At 47.9% G+C, this 24,166-nt stretch overlaps 1 protein-coding gene across 3 annotated transcripts in view; it reads right to left on the bottom strand.

The window, feature by feature from the left end:
* Positions 1-24,166, bottom strand: part of LOC147673643 (protein S100-A16-like) — a 126,582-nt gene that overhangs the window by 9,109 nt on the left and 93,307 nt on the right. For all 3 annotated transcript variants that reach the window (XM_086947581.1, XM_086947580.1, XM_086947582.1), the window contains exon 4: positions 1,875-2,042. In XM_086947581.1, the coding sequence (XP_086803707.1) occupies positions 1,875-2,042 (168 nt within the window). The remainder of the gene's footprint in view (positions 1-1,874; positions 2,043-24,166) is intronic.

Below are 24,166 nucleotides of genomic sequence, written 5' to 3'. Positions count from 1 at the left end.
CACATAAGTGTGCAAAGGTGTATGAATTCAAATCATTCTTAACCGTTTCATTGATTTTGTTGTATAGCGTCAAATTACAATTATCATTCATTGCAATAAAACAAACTTCAATTAACAGGGTTATTATATCCATTGCATCGGTTCTATTTCTAAAAAAAAAAAATTATACCTTCAATTCATTGTGGTGCACAATATACAAAGGAGACTTATCAGATCTCAACTTCACTCCACCTCTATAGTAATCTGGTGGATAATCCTTTCTAACACTATTTGTACACAGCATGTCACATGTCATTGAAACATTTCACTTTCCGTTACTAAGCCCTGAATGGACATATGCATTCTCCATATTTAATATGTCCATACACTATTACTATTCACTGCCCCTGGATGGGCTTAGAGTGGGTCATTCCATGCATAATATCCACCTTGACATGTGCTATGCATTAATATTTACACCATTTGTTTAGTCCTCCATTGCCAGAACTCTACTCGTGCTGCGCTCAATATTCATATCACAGATGTGTTACCAGCTCCCCCCCTCCATTCAGTCCACTAGGAAACTTCGGCTGGAGCTCGATAAAATATCTCAACTTCAGACGTCGTAACCTCTTCTCCCTGTCTCCTCCCCTCATTTCATTAGGGATACAATCTAAACAGAAGAACTGTAGGAGTGCCCTGTTGTTGCTATGGTCGCTTTGGAAGTGACGTACCACAGGGCAACTCGCATCGTTGTTTGTGATCGCTCGTTGGTGTTAGAACACTCATTTTTACAGAGTGTATGGTGCTGCCCACGTAGCGGAGGCCACATGGACATTCCAAGCAGTAAACCACATGGGTCGTGGTACAGGTCTAAACTTAGTCATCTTTGTCTGTTTCCGACCCCCTGGAGTCTGATATGTAGTGACTATCTTGCTGGTAGAGCAAGCTTTGCATTTCCCGCATGGGAAAGAACCATGAAGGTCCTGCAGACTGGAACCTGTTTTGTGCGGGGGAGGATGACTCTCCACTAGAGGATCTCTTATAGATCGAGATTTTCTTAACAAAATTTTAGGATAGTCTGGGAGTTCCCTGCTCACCACAGTATCTGCTTGTAGCGTTTTCCAGTTTCTACATATGATAGCTCTTATCTTCCCTGCAGCGGCTAAGTAACTCGTAATGAGTCTCAGGCTCCCTGGATCTTCTACTGCTCTCGATGTGTGTGTTTCTTGCAACAATGTGTGCCTATGGGGCTTGTCTGTCCATCTCTTCCTCTCTATCATTTCAGAGGGTTTTTGCTGCTAGGGCAAAGGAAATCTGGACAGGCTTTGCTGTTTATGGATTTTTGGTGGAATTTCTAGTTGAAGTACTGGACAGTGTACCCTGTTCATAGGCTGCATTATATGTCTTTAAATTCTCTCTTAAGTGTCTGTGCAGTTCTGCATTTTTCCGACGCTTTAAGAGATTACTTTTGATTGCTCCGGGGTCCACGCACATGGGCGGGACTATTCACTAGATTATGACTATAACAGAGATCCCCTACTACAGAATAAGAGTAACCAGAGCTGTAGGTAGAGGCCAGAACAGGTTCCACAGGACAGAAAACAGTAAGAAGGAACTCTCACTATCTCCTGTACTTCTTGATGTGTGTGCATGCTCACAAACAAAATAACACCACTACTTTTTTTAATCCCCTCTGCTATTTCCCTCACCAACCTAGGAGCTATTTGGTCAACAGGGCATACAGTATTAATAACATGCTTGCTCTAGTTTCCAGCCTCTTGCCTAGTGGAGCCTGAGCCCTACTCTATGGAAAGCATGCTGCGCACAAGGTTTAGTACTGTGAACAGGAGGCAGGACAAAGAGCGCAAGATTGGGGGAAAATAAGCCTTTACCTTGATGCAGTTCAGGAAATCTGCCTGCAACATTCTCTTGAGCTCTTCTGTGGAGACGGTCTTCGGGTCCCCCTGAACCGTTGAATGTTCATAGAAATACCGTACAATGGTATTGATGCTTCGTTCGACATCGGTCATTTGATCAACCTGAGCATTTGAAGGTTTAACCTAGGCAAGAAGAAGAGGCAATGGAGAAGGCGATCAGCAGATGTTTTGTGGACTCCACTCAACTATAACCTGTAATTGGAGAACACATCTAGGTACAGGCAGCCATGATGAGAAGGGATGGCTTCAACTAGCACAAGCAACAGTTGATTGGTCAATCAGGAGATTGCTAACAGGTATGTGCCACTGAAGGACCAGCAGGGCTGTGGCAGAGTTGGTTACATGTCTGTCTGATATATTATTGATTCTGTCCTGTTGGCCTCTCACAAAATCTCCCAAAATCCTAACAGTGGAATAGATCTTTGCTTTCTGGTACCAACACATTCGGTTCTAGCAAGTATTCCAATCCAGCACACAGCACGAGGATCATTCACTGCTAAGTTCGACATCAAATTTCAAAACATCATTAGCACATATATTTTACAGCACACAAATGCTTCTGCAAGAGAAATTTTGCAAACAAATATTTTGTTGGGTAAAATCTTACCTAAAAGTAGCTCTTGTTTTTTCCTCACCAAATCAACTTTTTGTGGGACTTTTATCCACTATTCTTTAGTAACAATTCTTCAACATTGTGGATTTAGCAGTTTTAACAAACCATTATAGACCTGGGAATAGCCAACTTAGAAAATTGATCAGAGCTTTCATTTAGGGTAGAGCCCTAAGGCCCGAGTATAAAGCTATTTGCACAACTAAGTGAAACATGTGTGTTAATAGCACTATTTGTAGGTAAACATTTAGTTTCTGATGCACAGAATCGGAATTATAGGATATTGCCAGTGCCAAATTAGGATTTGCTTATTCAGAAATGCTACCAATCTGAGCAGATTAGCTCAAAAGGAAAGGCAGGTGTGTTAAAGTTTCAAGGGGTCTCCACCTGAAAACGTTGGTTTTCACGCACAGGCTGTATTCTATAAAGTTTTTGTTATACCCTACCTAGTTGTATTTGCATGTATTACAGCCCTGCTGCCTCTAGCTGCTCAGCCAGAGTGTGAGTTGGTCATGGAATGTTGGTGTGCCTGTGATGCATGGAATGCCTGGGTGGTGACAGAGATGGGCTGATCAACTAGGCAGGCTGCTCCTGGTGGGACTGGTACCACACTAGGCTGGCTGGAGTCAAGACTGATGTAACTTGGACTGAAACTGAATAAAGAAGACTTAAATATACATCCTGGCTCCTGGTGTCTACCTTCATAGGACACAATATATTTTGGCGACGAGCGGACTTGGACCTAAAGACTCTTGGTACAGCACAGAAACAAAGTGACTACAAAGAAACTACAAGAGAAACCAAGAGATCCTACAAGCAACTACATCCACAAAGAAAATATTTCCAGGCAAGCCAGCGCCTGCCCCACCAGTGTCCTTCCTATGGACAGCCCCACCGACCAGTGTCACCACCAAGTGACACTATCGCCTAGGTATACTACAGCCACATATAGGACTACAATGAGTTGGAGGAGTGGTTAAACTACAGCCACATCTGGTGTTCCAGCCACATCATACTCTAAAGGTTTACAGTGAGTTGGCGGAGTGGTTACATTACAGCCATGGGATGCTCCAGCCACAATGATTTGAAGTGCCTCCAAGACTACAGTGACTTCAATTGAAAAGGTATTGTGTCACAATATGCCTGACTGGAATATTAACCTAGGCGAGTGACAAGAATTACTACTATGTCAGTCAATCAACTTGATACTACGTGCTATTGTGCTGCGGCCTGTTTAAAGAAACATGTTTAAAGAAATGTGGAACCTGTCCCTGGTTTGTCTACCTCTTGAGGTCTGCTCTAGAGGCGTGGTGCCAGCTCAAGGTCTTTGGGCACTCTTTGGTTTCTAGATGTTGGTTCCTGTCTACATTGGTACAAAGATCCCCACATGGGGTCTTTCTCTGGATTTCGCTAGCACAAGGTTAGCACATGTTGTCTTAAGGCAACGCTTGATGCCTGTCAAGAATTTGCATCAAAGTGTGCGACTTCAATTTCAACTAAAGATAGTACATCTACTTTGGACTATGTGCTACATTAGAGAGTGCTGTTTAAGTAGGTGAGGGTCAAACCCTTTGTTTGGACACTTAATGGAAGGTGTCATGATTCCTGTCTGCATTGGAGCAAACGCAGAAACCAGCCCATGTGATTCCCAAAGCACAGGGTGGGCAGTGGACTTTTTCTGCGTTTTTCTTCCATTTGAACCGGTTGGTTAATCGACGTTCCCCGGCCATCCACTTTAATTGTGCAAGTATGTGGGTAAGCCATTTTCTTAATTTTTACGGTTTGTGGCTGCCCCTTGGTCTTTTGGCAGTTTAACCGCAGCCTTCATTTTCAAATTTAGTCATGTCACGAGACAAGCCATGCCCGCGCTTACCTTTGTCCAGTTACAGGGTCGCACGCAGTCCTCCGGCGAAGTTCCCTGTATTTGTGCATCTTCAGTGTGACGTGCACGGCTGCCTCAACTCGGTCGTCTGGCTCTTGTGGACGTTTGGTGCACGGACGCACTCTGAGCCACTCTGCAGCGACGTTGACAGCGTGCCGCCATCTTGTGGTTGGCGGCCGCTCTTGCCTTTCTCCTTTGGTGGTTCCTGTTTGCTGCAAAGTTGCCATCCACACAGCTTCCTTCTGCCAACCACGGTGTTTGTGTTTCTATTCAATAAAGTTTTCTGGAAGTCGACATGAGGACCGGAGACAACGCGGTGTCTTCACGACTTTAACATCATCTGGAATCGTCGATTTTGGAATCTTCTTGTAGAACCTCCGTTTCATGGATGTCGGAGGTATTGTAAATTTGTAAATAAATAACTGTTCCCACAGTTGTGTGCATGCCTGCTACACGTCGCAACCTTGATGCCTGCTACGAGTTGTTTTTTTCTTATTCCGGCTACAAATTGTTTTTCTGCCTTCACTTATTATTTGCAAGCAGTGTAACCGTTTTGAAGGTGACTCTAGCTTTCTGTATCCAAGCTTTCTGTACATCACGCCGGATAGTCGCTGTATTTGAAGGTACTGAGGTACGTGCCAGAATGCTCCCACTTTTGACACGCAACATTGGTTGGCAGCCACGGCCGTCAGTGGGAGTACCTGCAGGGCGGTGACGTGGGGAGGGGAAGGGGCAGGGTGGGGGGTAGTAATGTATGGATTACGGAGTTTTACAGGTAAGTAAACATTTAAATAAATAAAACGAATGTTGTTGCGTGCACTGCATCGCATTTGGGGATGCAGTGCACTCAACGAAATTAGTTTTATCTATTTAAATGTTTACTTACCTGTAAAACTCCGTAATCCTTACATTACTACCCCCCACCCTGCCCCTCCCCCTCCCCACGTCACCGCCCTGCAGGTACTCCCACTGCCGTCCGTAGCTGCTGGTTGGACATGGTGTTGTTCCCAACAAGGTATTGCTGTGTGCTTTGCCCTGGTTGCACTTCTTCGAGGTGAGGTATTGAAGAGAAGGGTCTTAATGTTGTATTATGTTACTTCAGTTCATGTTATGTTTACGTTGAAATGTATTTCACTGAAATGTGAGATCGCTCACCGGCATGGGGCACATAGCACCAGTGCTCTACAGTTAATGCAATTGCATTAGTATTAGCATTGTAATAGTTTCAAATGTCGTAATGCCACAGGCTTACGTTTTACTAAGGATGGTTCTTCCTTGATGTCCTGTGGGTGGTCATCACATTGTTCCCATACAAGGAAGGAAGGTTGTGGGTAACAGCCCTTTGCTCAGTTACGTTTGTTACTCCTACATGGGGGTATGTAACCTCCACAAGGGGGTTGGGAGCTCTTTTCTCATTTATATTTTGTTACTCCTACATGAGGGTACGCAATCTCCACAAGGGTGTTGGGACATGGGTTAGTTCCCATACATATGTACCTAGGTTAACACTTATCGGGGTTGGATGTGGGTTTTATCACTGTTACAGTTGCGCGCAGTACAATTGTACATCCCTTTACAAGTGTTTCTATGGGTGACGACCTATTTGTTTTTGTTTCCCTTATTCTTGGGATTGAGGTTGTAGGTATTCTATTTTCGGCGCAACTCTATGTTATGCTTTTTGGCATTTATGTTGCGGGGTCTTTTACCCTTTGCGTTATAGTTCATTACGTTACAGTGTATGATACAAAATGCTTCGAACTGTATTTCTTGTAATGCTATGCTTTTGCTTACACTTCAAAATGTTTTATATTCTCCTATTAGGGAGGATGGGGGATATTGTTGCTCAATTGTTTGTATGCTATATCTTAACCATCCTTTCTTGTCTTAATGGTTCTTTCTCGTGATGTTCTGTTTTTATTGCTGCATCCTAGAGCCTTGTATCATTATTGATTTTTCTTGTTCATAGTTCTTGCTTGTTGTTATATTATTTTCATTTTTTTTTCTTTGAAGAAAAAGGGATCATGTTATACTCTACTTAGTTGTATTTGCATGTACTCTAGCCCTGCTGCCTCTAGCTGCTCAGCCAGAGTGTGAGTTGGTCATGGAATGTCGGTGTGCCTGTGATGCATGGAATGCCTGGGTGTCTGAGTGGATGAGTGGGGAGAGTTAGAGATGGGCTGAGCAGCTAGGCAGGCTGCTCCTGGTGGGGCCGGTACCACATAGGCTGGCTGGAGTCAAGACTGATGTAACTTGGACAGAAACTGAATAAAGAAGACTTAAATACACTTCCTGGCTCCTTGTGTCTACCTTCATAGGACACAACAGTTTTGGAGGTATTTTCCTTCCCAGAAAATATTCAGAGATTTACTCCTATCAAATGCAGGAATAACGTTTTAAAGAGGATCTGGGAAGGGAACACTCCTAAAACTGATGGGGCTGTAGGGCAAGAGGTTGCAGCACAGGAAAATGTTTTCCCACAGACAAACTAAGAAATGTATATATTTAATTTTTTTTGCATGAACAATAGAACATCAATATATTTTTATTTGTGAAGACCCATGTGAGAGTTCTGGGGAATAAGCAAGAGCTGCAGAATCCAAGGGCATTCTGTGATAAATGTGTGCATACATGCCGACAGATCCGATTCAGTTTTTTTCATCTTCCACCTGAAATTGTATCTCCTTCAATAGAAGTCAATGAGAGAAACACATTGTCACGAATTTGATTTTAAATTTCTCTCTTTCCTCTTCTAAAATGTTGTCATGGATGTCTATGAAAATCAAAACTGTACTCAAATTGCAGGCAGACGCCAGAGTAAGTGTAGTTTTTATGCCGACTTAGCCCAACACAAGACAGAGGTGGCAAATTGAAACGTTTTTCCAAAACTGTTTTGAAACAATAACTGCAGGTGGCCAAACCCAAGCAACAAGGCTGCCCCCAAGCCTAATCCTGCTGGAGAACCTAACACCAGCCTTGTAGTCATTGTACTGGCCCCCCGTCGAGCAGAACACAAACTTTAAAATGTTAGGATTCTCCAGCGAGCACAAAAGGTGAAGTCACAAGTTTGTAACCAGACTGGCACAGGACAATAAGCCAATGCAGAACATGAGGTTCATGGCAAATAGTAAATAATAGTGGACATCATTCCGCTGACTATGGTTTGTGGCAGACTTTGGGAGCTATGAATCAAAAACAGCTTTGTTGCACGAGGAAGGCTCCTCAAGCCAAGGCTCCTTCCCCGAAGCTCTCAAGACTGGACAAACTCTCCAAATACTAAAGAAATCTACACTAGACCTTGATGACTGCGAACTACCAGCCCATAATAACCTACTCTCCATCGGCAATCTCATAAAAAATGCACTCTGTGCTTAACATCAAGATTACATTAATGTCAACCCTCTCCTGTACTACTACAAATATATGTGTCAGCATTTGACAGCTACCAAACAAATCGCAGACGAGGACCTTCTGTCTGTAGATAAAGACTCTGCCGTTGGATATTACAGGACTTCTCAGCCGCCTTCGACTCCATTGACCGCCCTACCGTCATCCACACCCAGCAATCTTGAATGGGATTCACTGGCAATGTCCTTCATTGGTTTCCTTCCCTTTCCAACCGACATCAGTTCGTTCACATTGGCACCTCCAAGTCTCAGGCAGTCCCACATCACCTGTGGAGTCCCCCAGGGTTTTATCTGCCATATTACGATTCCATCTGCACACCTCCTGGAAGATGCAGCACTTGGACCAACTGCAGCCAGCAAATCACACTAGAACTCACCCAAAAGTCCTATTATGACTTCGGACTGCATGCTATTTCAATCCTAGACCCACAGAAAATCTACATTTGTTTTCATGAACTGCACATCCCCGAGTGAACTGCCAAGTATTCAGACAGACACAGCAACCACTATGCAATGCATTCAATAGAACTGCTACTGCTCTGCATTGGACTCTCTCAAAGCACATGTGAGAGAATGTGATTTACCACACTGGAGGCTAGTCCTGTGCTGCCCAATCATGCAGCTCCACGCCGGGCTTGCTACTGCCTAGAACTGGGAGGCACAATTCCCTAAAACACTTAGTCAATGCAATGACGTTTAAAACTCTGTGTCGTAGAACTCTTGTTTCCTGTCTGCTGACCAATATTCAGCTTATCCTGTTCTAGTCCAGCTTGCTGCAGATTTCCCTATGCCCTGCAATGCATTTTGTTTTACTGTTTTATTCCTTTTGTCTCAAGTAAGGAGCAACCTCTGGGTTGAGCCCTCTCTAATGTGCTCCTAATTTGTTCTTTCTCTTCTACCATTCCCCTTTGCTTCCTGTCCCATATGCATGCGTCTGATTGAGTTGTTCTTTTCAGTCCCCTTGTTTTATTTGACATAGACAATGAGGTTCCCTATCAGTCTAGAAAAGTACTGAGCCTTAACGGTGTATAAACCTTATGGCAATCTAGTGTATTTGAACAGTTTTTGGTTCCTTTCCCTACTTGTACATGTTAGGTTTGCCTTGCCTTCTCTGTCCTCTTCTTGTGCTTTACTCTGTTTGTGCCTGGTCTTCATGTCATTGCCTGCTCCTCTATATTGGTACGCCAAATCTCTGCCTTGTAATCTGATGTACATCCCCATAAGAGTATACAGTCATCTTCGCCCTTTACATGAAGCCCCTTTGGCGCTATCACTGCATCAGAATTCATCAATATGCCGACAATACACAACTCTACTAAACGTCTTATCCACTGCAAACATCCCATCCCTCGAACACTGCTTGCAGCACCAACCTGAGCTCAAGACAGAATTCCTGTTATTTACCAAGAACAGGCAAGAAATAGTCCAAACATGGCTCAATAACCTGAAGTGACGACTTTAATCCCATTCTTTCAAATCCCTTGGACTCAATGTGGATACCAACCACACTCTCAAGGAACACAATGCCAAGAAAACAGGATGACCTGGTACCAGCTCACTACTAAAGAAACTGAGAACAGTCCTACCAGAAACAGACTTCAAAACTGCTCTTTCAACCCACGGTACTCTTGCATCTGGATGGTGGAAATCCCCTTCCCCATGGTATCCTAGACTCCATGCCCAGGGGGCATGGTACGTGCTGCAGTCTCTCATTCAGTTCCTGAAGAAATATGATCATATCACCCTCCCTGGGCGGAATTCAACTGGATCTCCCTTGCAACCCATCACCATCTTCATAAGCCACTGCATCATTTGCAAAGCCACCTCAACCAGCACCCGCCCCCACCCCCAATCCTGTCTGTCTGACCAGCAAAACATCCCTGGTGACTCTCAGCACACCTGTGATGGAGCAAGGTTTCATACATGAAGAAACTTGCTTGGATTCAACCCTCTCGAAATAACAGCTAATGTATTATTTAACATGTTTGTCATACTAATATTTACACCACATGACATTTTTAGGATCTAGGGGAAGTTCGCCTATGTGCTTTTATTAACAGTAACCAGAGTGCATTAAAATGGCAGCTGAAACCGCTGGAATTGTACTGCCCATGCATCTGCCACACTCACGTGGTGTGATGTATCTATGCTTGGAGGGATTTTCTTGCAGCTGCACACTAGTATTAAAGATGGCTTGTTCATGTTTCACACACTTGTGCACCTGCTGCTACTCTAACTAAACATTGATCGTTCTGCTTAACTATTAATGCTATAGTCATATTAAAGTAATGGAAATAGAGTAGACATAAGTGGTATACAGTGCATTCATTTATATTGGTATTCTAATGTGTCCTTCTTTGACTTTGTTATCAGCTCGTGTTTGGGTCGGGGATGTTTTTGCAACTCCATTTTGAGAACCCACACTGCAGATGTGTCGGATTTCTGTAGAATCCTCAAGCAATGGCATTGTACTTATGGCAGGGACTGTCTTGACTGCGATGCACATGGGAACCTGACCCCATGAACTTCCACACGGAAGCAAGAGCACAGAATATTATACATTGTATATAAATTGAAATAATATTGCCGGGTGGAATAAAATTCATGGGAAACTAAATTATAGGCATGAACATTAACCTGAATAATTGATGAAATGATCTGATACTGGTATGGTGTGATGACCTCTCCTCGTCTTTCTGACCAATCAAATCATGGGGAACACACATATTCGCAACATTGGGAGGTGATACATTGCCCTGGAAATGGTATAACTAAGGTAGGCTTAGTTAGATTGTCCGACTTGTCCGAATAGCTGACCTGTCACTGACCCAACGCGCGCTATAGGAGATCGAGAGCAGAGGTGCTGGCGGAGCACTCTCTCAGAAGAATCGATAACACAATCGGGGTTTGGGAGGAAATTCGTTAACCCAATCGGGGTTCGGGAGAAGAATCGATAACCCAATCGGGGTTCGGGAGAAGAATCGATAACCCAATCGGGGTCCGACTATTAGCCACAGAGAGGGGTGTGCAGCTGGCGTCGCACTTAGCTGAGGGTACCTGTCCTGACCTGCATCCGTCCCATCCTGGGCCTTACCTATCCTGAACTGTACCTGTCCTGTCCTATTGGTACCTGGATTTATCAGGAGTCCTGTATCTTGTCCCAGCCGGTGGGCAGGGTTAGTCTTCACCCCTTTCTAGGTAAGGAAAATGCTACTTACCAGTATGCATCGGTTCTTGGCATGTAGAGCTGCAGACTTCTACACTTTGCATTAGATCGCCACCTGGTGTTGGGCTCGGATGATTGCATGTTGTTGTCATCTTGGAAGAAGTCTTTGTAGTAACGAGATAGGTGACTCCTCCCTTGGACGATAGAGCGCATGGGCATCGGCTCCATCCTTAGATTGTTTTTCGCCATGATGGAGTTAGTAGAAAGAAAGAAAGGATGTCCATGCGTGTATATCTAATTAAGATAAAACTGGAACAGATACAGGTCCTGGGGAGGCGGGAGGGCGTGTAGAAATCTGCAGCTCTACATGCCAAGAACAGATGCATACAGGTAAGTAGCATTTTCCGTTCGAGGCATATGAGCTGCAGATTCTACACTTTGCATTGATTGTGCAGCAGTGTCTCCCCTAGCGGTGGTCCCCTGTATCTGTTGCAGTAGTTTGAAAGTGAATTTTGAGGACAGCTTGGCCTACTGCAGCTTGCGACTTGGCTTGCACATCAACACAATAGTGTTTAATGAAGGTGTGTGTTGTAGACCATGTTGCCGCCTTGCAGATGTCTTCTAGGGGAATGTTCCCTAAGAAAGCCATGGAGGCTCCTAGTTTGCGTGTGGTGTGCGCTCTAGGAGGAACTGTTAATGTGCGTTTTGCCTTGTGATAGCATATTTGTATACATTTAACACTCCACCTTGCAATTCATGATTTAGAAATGGGGTTGCCTTTATGTGGTGGAGAGAAAGCTACAAATAGTTGCCTTGTTTTGCGAAAGGATTTTGTCCTATCAATGCAATAGAGAAGAGCTCTTTTGACATCTAGTGTATGTAGAGCTCTCTCTGCTACAGAGTCTGGGTTTTGAAAAAACACTGGTAACTCTACAGATTGGTTTAGATGAAAAAGGAGTAATTACTTTGGGATGGAGTTTAGGATTAGTCCTTAGAACCACTTTGTTACGGTGTAATTGTAAGAATGGTTCTTGTATAGTGAAATCTTGAATCTCACTAACTCTTCTAAGAGAGGTAATAGCAATGAGGAAAGCGGTTTTCCATGTGAGAAATTGCAATTCACATTTGTGTAAAGGTTCAAAAGGGGGTCCCATGAGCCTGGTAAGAACACGATTTAGGTTCCTCACTGGAGAGGGGGGTAACCTAGGAGGAATAATTCTTTTTAATTTCTCCATAAAAGCTTTTATTGCTGGTTGTTAGACCTGTCTGCTTCTGGGGATACTCTAACCATTATTATTTATTTTTTTGTCCCCCTTAGCCTCCCAGAGTTTCTATTTTTTATTTTTACATATGTCCATCAGGATTTTTCAATGCTGTCAGGGGGCTAGGTGTTCCTTGGCTATGACGCCATTTTTCCCTCATAACCTGTGAGGCCTAGTCAGGCCCCTTGAAAATCTAGGGAACTCCAGAAACCTAAAATGGTGTCCACCAACTGCCATAACGGACACTACTGGAGGACAGGCCCATAGGCTAACATTAGGGAACTTTCTAGAATCAACTAGAGACTTCTGCAGGTCTCAGGCCACCCTATATAAGGCCAGTGACCAGCAGCCATTTTGTGCTGACCCAAGAGTGGAGGAGTGAGGCAGTGGTGAGAGGAGGTGGACGCACTGAAAGCAGCTAGTTTGTCTTGGAGGCAGACAGTCACTTCAGAGGGACGTTCCCCCTTCAGCCTCTGACCAATCCCTCCCCATACATCAATTGCTGAGAAGAACAGCTACCTGAGTGTGAAGGGAGACCCTTCTTAACCTGCACCCCAGTGAAAGCTGACAGGACACTCTTACTGAAGATCATCCTAACTTCCCCTGCCCAGCGCTGCACCTACCAGCGTGAAGGAACAGCTGTGAACCCCGTGACGTGGCTGGAGTCCCTTGACGTGCCCTGGTGAGGTCGGGGGACTGTGGAGCCTTGTATGTCCTGAGGAGCGAGGGCGCTGCGTGGGCACATCCTTCCTGTGAGGCCGGTGAGGGAAGTGACTGGGGAAGAGCAGCGGCGCTGCTCCGATCGGCTGTGGGACCCCGGGGGCACCGGCCGCGTTAATTAAAGAAGAAAGCGCTATCGCGCATGTCCCCTGCGAGATCACTACTGTGGAGGCAGGAGGGGCCTAGGTTCGAGCAGGCCCAGAAGAGCAGCGACTCCGAGGTGAGCAGCGTCCTTCCTGAGAGCGGCCGCTAGAGGAGGCGGGAGCGGAGGCGGAGCCGCTGAGGAGCATCGCGCATGCCCAGGAGTTCAGCGCGACCATCGGGTTGACTGAGGAGGCGCCGGAAGGATTCCCTGAGCGCCGCGTCGGCTGCATCAATCCCCCCACGCTCGAGCGCTAACTGGAGGAGCCAGCGCGAACGAGAGAAAGAAGGCCAAGGTGTGTTGCTCCGTTTTGCCTTCCCCGCTCGAGTGTCACAGAGAGGAGCGGACACGAGCAGGGAAGGGAGAGCTGGGATCCCAACCGATCCACCGCCCAGCCCCCCAGCAAAGCGCCGGTTCGGCGGAGCCAAGGGAGAGAGAGGCAGAGAAGCCGGCAGGCGCCCTAAGGCAGCAGTGACGCGTGGGGACTGGGACAACATCGTCCCCACGCTAAAGTAAGGAGCAGGGAAGAGGGGCCACTGGAGATACTGAGAACTGGGGACCGCTTAATGCTAGTGAAAACTCTTAGTTGTGGAGAGGAGAAATAAGAGTTCATTATAGAAACCAGGGTTGATTGAGGCTGAGAGCTAGCTTGGTATCCCAGGGTAATTACAGAATTGGATACAGAGTAGTGATGCTATGGTTTATTGAAAATTACTACTGAAGCAGGCTAATATCTCTAAAAAGGGCACACTGAAACTGTAATGAAATGTACATGCCAGGTCTGTGATGTAAATGTGTAACCTGTATAGAGAATAGTACTGACTGTGAAGTCTTATTGGAAAAGTCATTTTGTGAGGGTGATAACAGTTTCTTACAAAGGAAATGTACCCATGAATTAGTGTTCCTAGTGTGGGAAAATACTGAAATTGATGTAACACAGGTACATTAGTGCTCAACTAATTGTAAACCCATTTTGCATGAAAAGAGTCATATTATTTTTATAAAAGGTAACGGTATTTTTCCAAACATTGGTGTTGTGTCTTTTATTTTAGTGGTTCATCACTGAGTTACTGTGAGTGAGACTTGTAAGCACTTAACCAACGCCTTGAGTTAGCTGTAGCCACTACTGTGCCAAGCTACCTTATGTAGACTTGGAAAACCTAGGTCCAACATAATTGGTGTTTCAGCGGTGGGATCACGGATTTGTGCTTACACTCACTTATTAGTAACGCAGTGCCAACCACGAGACCTCACCTGGAGTTTTCTCCCTGCGGCCCTCCTAATCTAAATTTTGCTTTTTCTAAATTAACTACTGGTGGTGGGTGGAGGTTGACCCCAAGTCACTTTGTGGATTTCTCTTGTGTAGAAGTTTATACTCCAAATAGAAATGGAGATAAATGTGGAAGAGCTGGAAAATTGTACCGTGACCCAATTGAAGGAATGGTGTCAGCAGCAGGGGGTGTTTTTTAAGAAAGGCGCCAGGAAAGTTGAGCTGCTGACCAGTATCCGGGCATGGGTGGAGGCTCATTCCGGGGAGGAGGTAGATCCTGAGGGGAGTGACAAGGACACTGTCCTGGAGATCGCAACACTGTACCAGGCGGGAGGGGGGAACCTTTTAACAGGCCCTAGGACACCTTCCAGAGTGGGCAGTAGTGTCTCAGAGAGGGGTTTGACCGACGCCGAGTTAGAGGATAGGAGGGAGGAGAGGAGGATGAGAATAGAACTAGCCAGGATGGACATGGAAAGGGAGGACAAGAGGTTGGCGCATGAACGGACCATCAAAGAGATGGATTTACAAGCCCTAAACCTACGAACCCCCAAATCAGAGAATGGTGGCAGCTATATCCAGACCAACATCAGGGAACCCAGACCTTACCTACCAAAAGATATTATGGCATGCTATGTACCCAGTGATGACATTGCCAAATGGCTAGCCGCCTACGAGGTCTCACTGAGGGCCCATGGGATTTTGGAAGTCCACTGGGGGGGTGGGTTATATAAATACATGCCCCCCACTGGCAGGGATACTTTGTTGGCCCTAGATCAGAGTGAACAGACCTACTACCCGGCGATGAAGTCAGCGCTGCTCAGAAAGTTTGGGTTGACCCCTGAGAAGTATAGGCAAAAGTTCCGGGGCAGCCACAAGCTAGGCACGCAGAACTGGGTAGACTTTTTGGATTACTCCAGGAAGGCCCTGGAGGGTTGGGTGAGAGGCAGCGAGGTAGGGGACTATGAGGGACTATATGACCTCATACTCAAGGAACACCTACTCGAGAAATGTCTTCCCGAACTACGACAGCATCTGGTGGACAGCAAGCTGACCAGCCCCAGGAAGCTTGCTGAGGAGGCGGACATCTGGGTTAGTACCCGGGTGTCGACTAAGGGGACTGGAGGGGATTCCCAGAAGCATGGACAGGGCGCCCCCCAGAAGAAAGAGGGAGGGGAAAATAAGAGGGAGTTCTCAAAAGGGCCACAAAATACTTCGCAAGGAAGGGGCAGAGGATTCATCCCTAAGAGTAACCCCCCTCGCAACCCTACCCCTGGCCAAAGCCAGCAGCCAAGGGTTGTTCATTGTTTTGAGTGTGGTGGTGTGGGACACTATAAAGGAGATGTGAGATGCCCAAAAAGACCACCCCCTCCCACTGGAGGAAAAGCCCCGGGAATAACTAGTGTAGTGCTCGGGGAGGAGATGCCTTTGGGTAACGGAGGGGAGCGGGCGGGTGTCACTTTAGTGTCCCTGGGAGATAAGGAGATGGTTCCAAAGACCCAACTGCCCTCTAATACTACTAAGTATGAGCAGTGGGTCACCATCAATGGCCGTAGAGGGGAGGCTCTGAGAGATACAGGAGCCAGCATGACTATGGTAAGGAGTCAGCTGGTGTCTCCAGAGCAGGTCATCCCAGATGTACTCCATCCCGCCGTAATGGCTGACGGCAGATTGGGCCACTACCCTGTGGCTGAGGTTCCCTTTGAGTGGGGAGGGGTTGCAGGTCCACTTCGAGTTGCCGTAAGCCCTGCTGTGCCTGTTGACTGCCTGTTAGGGAATGATATGGAGCACAATGCTTGGAGGAGGGTGGAGTACCAGACTCACTCTGAGATGCTGGGACCCCCTGACTGGACTTGTGTCAGCACAAGATCCGCGACTGCCCGAAGGGGGAGTTCACTTACGCTGGAGCCTGGAACAATGGCCCAGCCGGCTGCCAGAGAGGAGAAGGACAGGAGGCCGGAGGACCCTGCCTCGACATCTCCACCTCGTGAGACAGATGGGCCACCTGCGGAGGTGGATCTGGAGTCCACAGGGGAGAATGTTGCTTCCCTGGAAAACCTACCCATCCCTACTGAATGGCATGTGGAGGGAGGTCCTTCCAGGGAAGAGTTCTGCGAAGCTCAGAAAGAGTGTCCTACTCTCGAGGGGCTGCGGCAACAGGCCAAAGCCCAGGCAGCAGGAAACATTGTAGGGAGCTACCGGATTTACTGGGAGGATGGACTCCTCTACAGTGAGCCCAAGGCACCTGGCCATGGTTCATCCAGGGCCTTGGTGGTCCCTCAATGCTTTAGAGCCTTTCTACTGGAACTGGCTCATGAGATACCATTGGCAGGACACCTAGGACAGGACAAGACCTTTGCCCGGCTTGTCCCCCACTTCTACTGGCCTCGAATGAAAGTGGCGTCTGATACATATTGTCGGACGTGTGTGTCTTGCCAAGCCAGTGGGAAAACAGGGGTGAAGCTAAAAGCTCCCCTGGAACCACTACCTGTCGTTAGCACCCCCTTTGAGAGGGTGGGCATCGACATTGTAGGGCCATTAGATCCACCAACTTCAGCTGGTCACCGGTTCATACTGGTTTTGGTGGATCATGCCACACGGTACCCAGAGGCAATACCTCTGAGGACCATCACGGCACCTGTAGTGGCAAGGGCCCTGATGGGGATCTTCACCCGAGTGGGTTTCCCCAAGGAGGTTGTGTCCGACAGGGGGACTAACTTCCTTTCAGCGTACATGCGGGCTATGTGGAAGGAGTGCGGTGTTACCTATCGGTTTACCACTCCTTATCACCCACAAACCAATGGTCTTGTGGAAAGGTTTAACAAAACCTTGAAAGGTATGATAGGGAGTCTACCTGAGAGCCTGCGGAGGAAATGGGACGTCCTCCTACCCTGTCTCTTGTTTTCCTACAGGGAAGTGCCACAGAAGGGAGTGGGCTTCAGCCCCTTCGAACTTTTGTACGGGCACCCTGTACGGGGACCTCTCAGCTGGTGAAAGACGGATGGGAACGGACTCCCAGGAAGCTTCCCCAGGACGTGGTGAGCTACATGCTGGCCTTCCGGAGCCAAATGGCTAAGTTGTGGAAGCAAGCTTCAGACAACTTGGAGGCCAGCCAAGCAGTTATGAAAGAGTGGTATGACCACAACGCTCACCCAGTGGAACTGGAGCCTGGACAGAAAGTGTGGGTAATGGAACCTGGAGAGCTAAACGCCCTCCAGGACCGTTGGACAGGCCCCTTTGAGGTTTTGGAGAAAAAGGGGAAGTCCACCTATTTGGTGGATCTTAAGACCCCGAGGCAGCCCCACAGGGTGCTGCATGCCAATCGCCTCAAGCCACATCATGAGAGGCCCGAGGTTGTCTTAATGATGGTAACCGATGGAGCAGAGGAAGAAGAAAGTGAACCTCTCCCTGATCTTCTCTCGTCCCAAGAAAAGGATGGGTCGGTGGAGGGAGTAATTCTCTCGCCATCCCTGACTCCTGAACAGCAGAGTGATTGCCGCCAGATCCTGGAGCAATTTTCTTCTCTGTTCTCCCTTGTCCCAGGTAGGACCCACCTGTGTACCCATGACGTGGACACAGGAGACAGCCCACCTGTGAAGTCTAAAATCTACCGGCTGTCGGACAAGGTGAAGGCCAGCATCAAAAGTGAAGTCGCCAAGATGCTGGAGCTAGGAGTGATTGAACCTTCTGGTAGCCCTTGGTCTAGCCCGGTGGTTTTGGTACCAAAAGCTGCCCCACCAGACACCACACCTGAATTGAGATTCTGTGTGGACTACCGAGGCTTGAATTCAGTAACCAAAACTGATGCACATCCCATCCCACGGGCGGATGAGCTTATTGACCGGCTGGGAGCTGCTCAATACTTAAGTACCTTTGACCTAACTTCAGGGTACTGGCAGATTTCCCTTACCGAGGAGGCGAAGGAAAGGTCAGCCTTCTCTACACCTCAGGGACACTACCAATTTCGTGTGATGCCCTTCGGGCTCAAGAATGCCCCTGCCACTTTTCAGCGGCTGGTGAACAGGGTCCTTTCTGGAATGGAAGCTTTTTCTGCTGCATACCTGGACGACATTGCTGTCTTCAGTAGCAGCTGGGAGGACCATTTGCAGCACCTGCAAGCTGTTCTTCATGCCCTGCAACAGGCTGGCTTGACAATCAAGGCCAGCAAGTGTCAGATCGGACAGGGGTCGGTGGTGTACCTAGGTCACTTGGTGGGCAGAGGGACGGTGTAGCCCCTCCAGGCAAAGATTGAGGCTATCATCGCCTGGGAGCCCCCCAAGACTCAAACAGAGGTTCGAGCCTTCCTGGGCCTCACTGGATACTACCGTCGCTTCGTGAAGGGGTATGGCACTATCGTGGCACCCCTCACTGAACTTACTTCTAAGAAGCAACCCCGACGGGTAGTCTGGACGGAGGCTTGCCAGCGAGCCTTCATGACCTTGAAACAAGCATTGTGTTCCGCTCCCATTCTCAAAGCCCCTGATTTTGCTAGAGAATTCATTGTCCAAACAGATGCGTCAGAACATGGCATTGGGGCAGTGTTATCGCAGCTAAATGATGAGGGCTTGGATCAACCCGTGGTCTTCCTGTCTAGGAGACTACTCCCCAGGGAAAGGAGGTGGAGTACAATTGAGAGAGAAGCCTTTGCGGTGGTTTGGGCTCTGAAGAAGCTGCGGCCATACTTGTTTGGCTCGCACTTCCTAGTTCAGACTGACCACCGCCCCCTTCGTTGGCTGATGCAAATGAAGGGGGAGAATCCCAAGTTGCTGAGGTGGTCCATCTCCCTACAGGGAATGGACTTTAGGGTGGAACACCGACCTGGGACGGACCATGCCAATGCAGACGATCCAGGTATTTCCGCCTTAGTGATGAGGACTCCCAAGGGGTTGGGTAGTTCTCCCCACTTTCAGCTGGGGGGGACGCGTATTAGACCTGTCTGCTTCTGGGGATACTCTAACCATTATTATTTATTTTTTTGTCCCCCTTAGCCTCCCAGAGTTTCTATTTTTTATTTTTACATATGTCCATCAGGATTTTTCAATGCTGTCAGGGGGCTAGGTGTTCCTTGGCTATGACGCCATTTTTCCCTCATAACCTGTGAGGCCTAGTCAGGCCCCTTGAAAATCTAGGGAACTCCAGAAACCTAAAATGGTGCCCCCCAACTGCCATAACGGACACTACTGGAGGACAGGCCCATAGGCTAACATTAGGGAACTTTCTAGAATCAACTAGAGACTTCTGCAGGTCTCAGGCCACCCTATATAAGGCCAGTGACCAGCAGCCATTTTGTGCCGACCCAAGAGTGGAGGAGTGAGGCAGTGGTGAGAGGAGGTGGACGCACTGAGAGCAGCTAGTTTGTCTTGGAGGCAGACAGTCACTTCAGAGGGACGTTCCCCCTTCAGCCTCTGACCAATCCCTCCCCATACATCAATTGCTGAGAAGAACAGCTACCTGAGTGTGAAGGGAGACCCTTCTTAACCTGCACCCCAGTGAAAGCTGACAGGACACTCTTACTGAAGATCATCCTAACTTCCCCTGCCCAGCGCTGCACCTACCAGCGTGAAGGAACAGCTGTGAACCCCGTGACGTGGCTGGAGTCCCTTGACGTGCCCTGGTGAGGTCGGGGGACTGTGGAGCCTTGTATGTCCTGAGGAGCGAGGGCGCTGCGTGGGCACATCCTTCCTGTGAGGCCGGTGAGGCAAGTGACTGGGGAAGAGCAGCGGCGCTGCTCCGATCGGCTGTGGGACCCCGGGGGCACCGGCCGCGTTAATTAAAGAAGAAAGCGCTATCGCGCATGTCCCCCGCGAGATCACTACTGTGGAGGCAGGAGGGGCCTAGGTTCGAGCAGGCCCAGAAGAGCAGCGACTCCGAGGTGAGCAGCGTCCTTCCTGAGAGCGGCCGCTAGAGGAGGCGGGAGCGGAGGCGGAGCCGCTGAGGAGCATCGCGCATGCCCAGGAGTTCAGCGCGACCATCGGGTTGACTGAGGAGGCGCCGGAAGGATTCCCTGAGCGCCGCATCGGCTGCATCAATCCCCCCACGCTCGAGCGCTAACTGGAGGAGCCAGCGCGAACGAGAGAAAGAAGGCCAAGGTGTGTTGCTCCGTTTTGCCTTCCCCGCTCGAGTGTCACAGAGAGGAGCGGACACGAGCAGGGAAGGGAGAGTTGGGATCCCAACCGATCCTCCGCCCAGCCCCCCAGCAAAGCGCCGGTTCGGCGGAGCCAAGGGAGAGAGAGGCAGAGAAGCCGGCAGGCGCCCTAAGGCAGCAGTGACGCGTGGGGACTGGGACAACATCGTCCCCACGCTAAAGTAAGGAGCAGGGAAGAGGGGCCACTGGAGATACTGAGAACTGGGGACCGCTTAATGCTAGTGAAAACTCTTAGTTGTGGAGAGGAGAAATAAGAGTTCATTATAGAAACCAGGGTTGATTGAGGCTGAGAGCTAGCTTGGTATCCCAGGGTAATTACAGAATTGGATACAGAGTAGTGATGCTATGGTTTATTGAAAATTACTACTGAAGCAGGCTAATATCTCTAAAAAGGGCACACTGAAACTGTAATGAAATGTACATGCCAGGTCTGTGATGTAAATGTGTAACCTGTATAGAGAATAGTACTGACTGTGAAGTCTTATTGGAAAAGTAATTTTGTGAGGGTGATAACAGTTTCTTACAAAGGAAATGTACCCATGAATTAGTGTTCCTAGTGTGGGAAAATACTGAAATTGATGTAACACAGGTACATTAGTGCTCAACTAATTGTAAACCCATTTTGCATGAAAAGAGTCATATTATTTTTATAAAAGGTAACGGTATTTTTCCAAACATTGGTGTTGTGTCTTTTATTTTAGTGGTTCATCACTGAGTTACTGTGAGTGAGACTTGTAAGCACTTAACCAACGCCTTGAGTTAGCTGTAGCCACTACTGTGCCAAGCTACCTTATGTAGACTTGGAAAACCTAGGTCCAACACTGGTACTCTAAACAACTACATATGTTGTCTGTTTTGTAGGTATGCTGCAATGGCTGCAGGATGTAATCGTATAGATCCGTGGTTCCCAAACTGTGCGCCGCGGCGCCCCGGTGCGCCGTTATCAGTTGCCAGGGGCGCCGCGGCACGATGTGTGAAATTGCAGTGGCAGCGCTAGCAATTTAGAAATGACACCTGCATAATAGTGTCAAACCCGCCGCTTTAAGGAAACAGGGATGGAAAGAAAGGGTGAGCTGCAGGGGCTCTTGGAAGGGGTGAAACAACAGCAAGGCCTCATTAACATGCAAATGGTCTTTTAACGACCTGTGAAGTGCTGGGGTGTGGCTGTGTGTGCGCTCTAACAAGAAGAACAGTGTGTGTGTGTGTGCACCGTTACCGGTGTGCACGAGGCATTCAGTCTCACACCAGGATGCATGCTCTTCAGAGTGCATGTCTAGTGCACTGTTACAGCACATTCCTTTCACCATCACAGTGGATAAATGCTACCTGGTTCTGCTCACTACTGCTGTCTGAGAAGATGTAGGCATGCACATTTATCTGGCATGTGTTTGAAGAACGTGCCCCTCACAGTGAAGTGTGTTCTCCTGCCTCAGATGTGCACCGCCTGAAATCAAAGACCGGAGCGGACAGCCGTCTGTCTCCGGACAACCAGGAACCATTGTGCTGGTGGAGCACACGCCAGGTCCCCTCACTGCTTCGCGAGCACAGACCTCTCTTGACGTGTAAGGAGCTGAGGGGCTGCTGAGGGTCAGCTTTGTCCCCTTACTGGTCGCCACATCGGTGGCTGGCTGTGCTTGCAGCACCGGCTGTGAAAGGAACGAGGTCGGTCCTCAGAAGGAGATGCTGATGACTGTCTGAATCACAGCTGCTTTGAAGAGCTGTATGCTGGGATATGTAGTGAGGTACAACTGCTGTAGGGTGCGCAGCTCGTGTAATTAGATGCTTAACATGCTGTCCAGAGCGGTTAGCTGCACATTATTGAAGCAGGTTTTCTCAAGTGATTTGTCTGCTAATCTTCTATAGTCCTTCGAATAGAATATCTCAGTGCCTATATTCAACCATAAATCCAAGCAGAGGCTTTTTTTCTTTCATGGACATGTCTACTTGATTATCTGAATAAGAAAAAATGGTTCGCCCCCACTGACACCTGGAGTCTGCTTCATGCTGTTCTGTCTAATATAATCTTGGCAATTCAGCTTCTCCTTCTGCTGTATTTCTAATAATATCCCCTCAAGCATCAAGGAGGAAGCCTCTCTGGCCTGGGACCCCAGGATCCAGTCACGGCTGAAGGGCCCAAGGCTTCTGGGGGGAAATGAGTGAAGCTCCTCTGATTTACTTACATTGTGACATCACAGACAATGACATCACAGGAGGTGCCAGCGATTAACGATTGCCGAAGCTCCTTTGCAAGAAGCAACCTTATTGATGAAGATAGCAGAAAAACATAAAAAGTCTAAATCATAACCTTGATAAAATAGGTACATATATTTTGAAGTTCTATTTAGAGGAAATACTTCATTATACACAGAGTGGGCAGAAGGGTTTGGCCAAGGTCTCTCCAAGTCTTCTATATTTAAGAAAATTCCCCACTTTTGTTTGATTAGTATATTATGCCTGTATGTATGTGGTATAAATACAGCACAAACTTAGCCAAATGTCTGCAGACCTCTGTACAGGGCCAAAGCCAAAGACTCAGTCAACATTTGATAGGAGGGGTAGATGGTTGGTGGTCTGTTACTGCATGACGATGTAGTGTGCGGGCTGTCCAGATGGATATGGGGATATTGTTCCAAATCCTTGGTGCATTACCAGCTTTTCATTCCACACCTAAGTATAACATACATGAGCCCTGGTGCCACTTCATCTGCTGCACTACTGATAGCTATGCCCGTGGCATGAATTGATGAACAGAACCATTGTACAGTGTGGGGTACCCATTGACATTAAAGAAAATGGACTGATGTTACTTGGGGAGGGGCGAGGTTGGTATATTCACCTATACGCAGGAGTAAATGTATATAGCAGTCTCAGGGCGCGAAGGGAGCAGGCATGGAAGGAAGGGGCAGTCTCAGGGCACAAAGGGAGGAGGCATGGAGGGAAGGGGCTGTCTCAGGGCACGAAGGGAGCAGGCATGGATAGAAGGGGGAGTCTCAGGGCACAAAGGGAGAAGGCATGGAGGGAAGGGGCAGTCTCTGGGCACAAAGGGAGCAGGCATGGAGGGAAGGGGCAGTCTCAGGGCACGAAGGGAGCAGGCATGGATAGAAGGGGGAGTCTCAGGGCACAAAGGGAGAAGGCATGGAGGGAAGGGGCAGTCTCTGGGCACAAAGGGAGCAGGCATGGAGGGAAGGGGCAGTCTCAGGGCACGAAGGGAGCAGGCATGGATAGAAGGGGGAGTCTCAGGGCACGAAGAAAGGAGGCATGGAGGGAAGGGGCAGTCTGAGGGCGTGGGGACAGGCATGGACAGAGGGGGCAGTCAGAGTGCAACAGGAAGTACTCCCGAGGTCGGGCTTACATCCCCACCCACCCGTCCACCGGTAAAAAAATGGGGGAGAGCCACGGCCAACTGCGAATAAGGGCAAGGGAGCCATGGGTCAAAAAAGTTTGGGAACCACTGGTATAGATGAATATGCCAGATTACATCTCTGTAAATGGAGAAGGTAACAGATAATATTTTGGATGGAAGCATCCAAAGAATCAATTTGAATATTAGTGCAGTAAATGGCACATCGTTTCCATTTATCAGCATAGCAAGCTCTAGTAGTAGGTCTTCTGGCTTCTTTAATGACATTCATACAGTCTGGTGGCAGGT

The sequence above is a fragment of the Lissotriton vulgaris genome, chromosome 12, assembly GCF_964263255.1.
Source record: "Lissotriton vulgaris chromosome 12, aLisVul1.2, whole genome shotgun sequence".
In the NCBI taxonomy this organism is placed as follows: domain Eukaryota; kingdom Metazoa; phylum Chordata; class Amphibia; order Caudata; family Salamandridae; genus Lissotriton; species Lissotriton vulgaris.
Note: the sequence above shows the minus strand (reverse complement) of the source record. Positions and strands in the feature narration are given on the sequence as shown.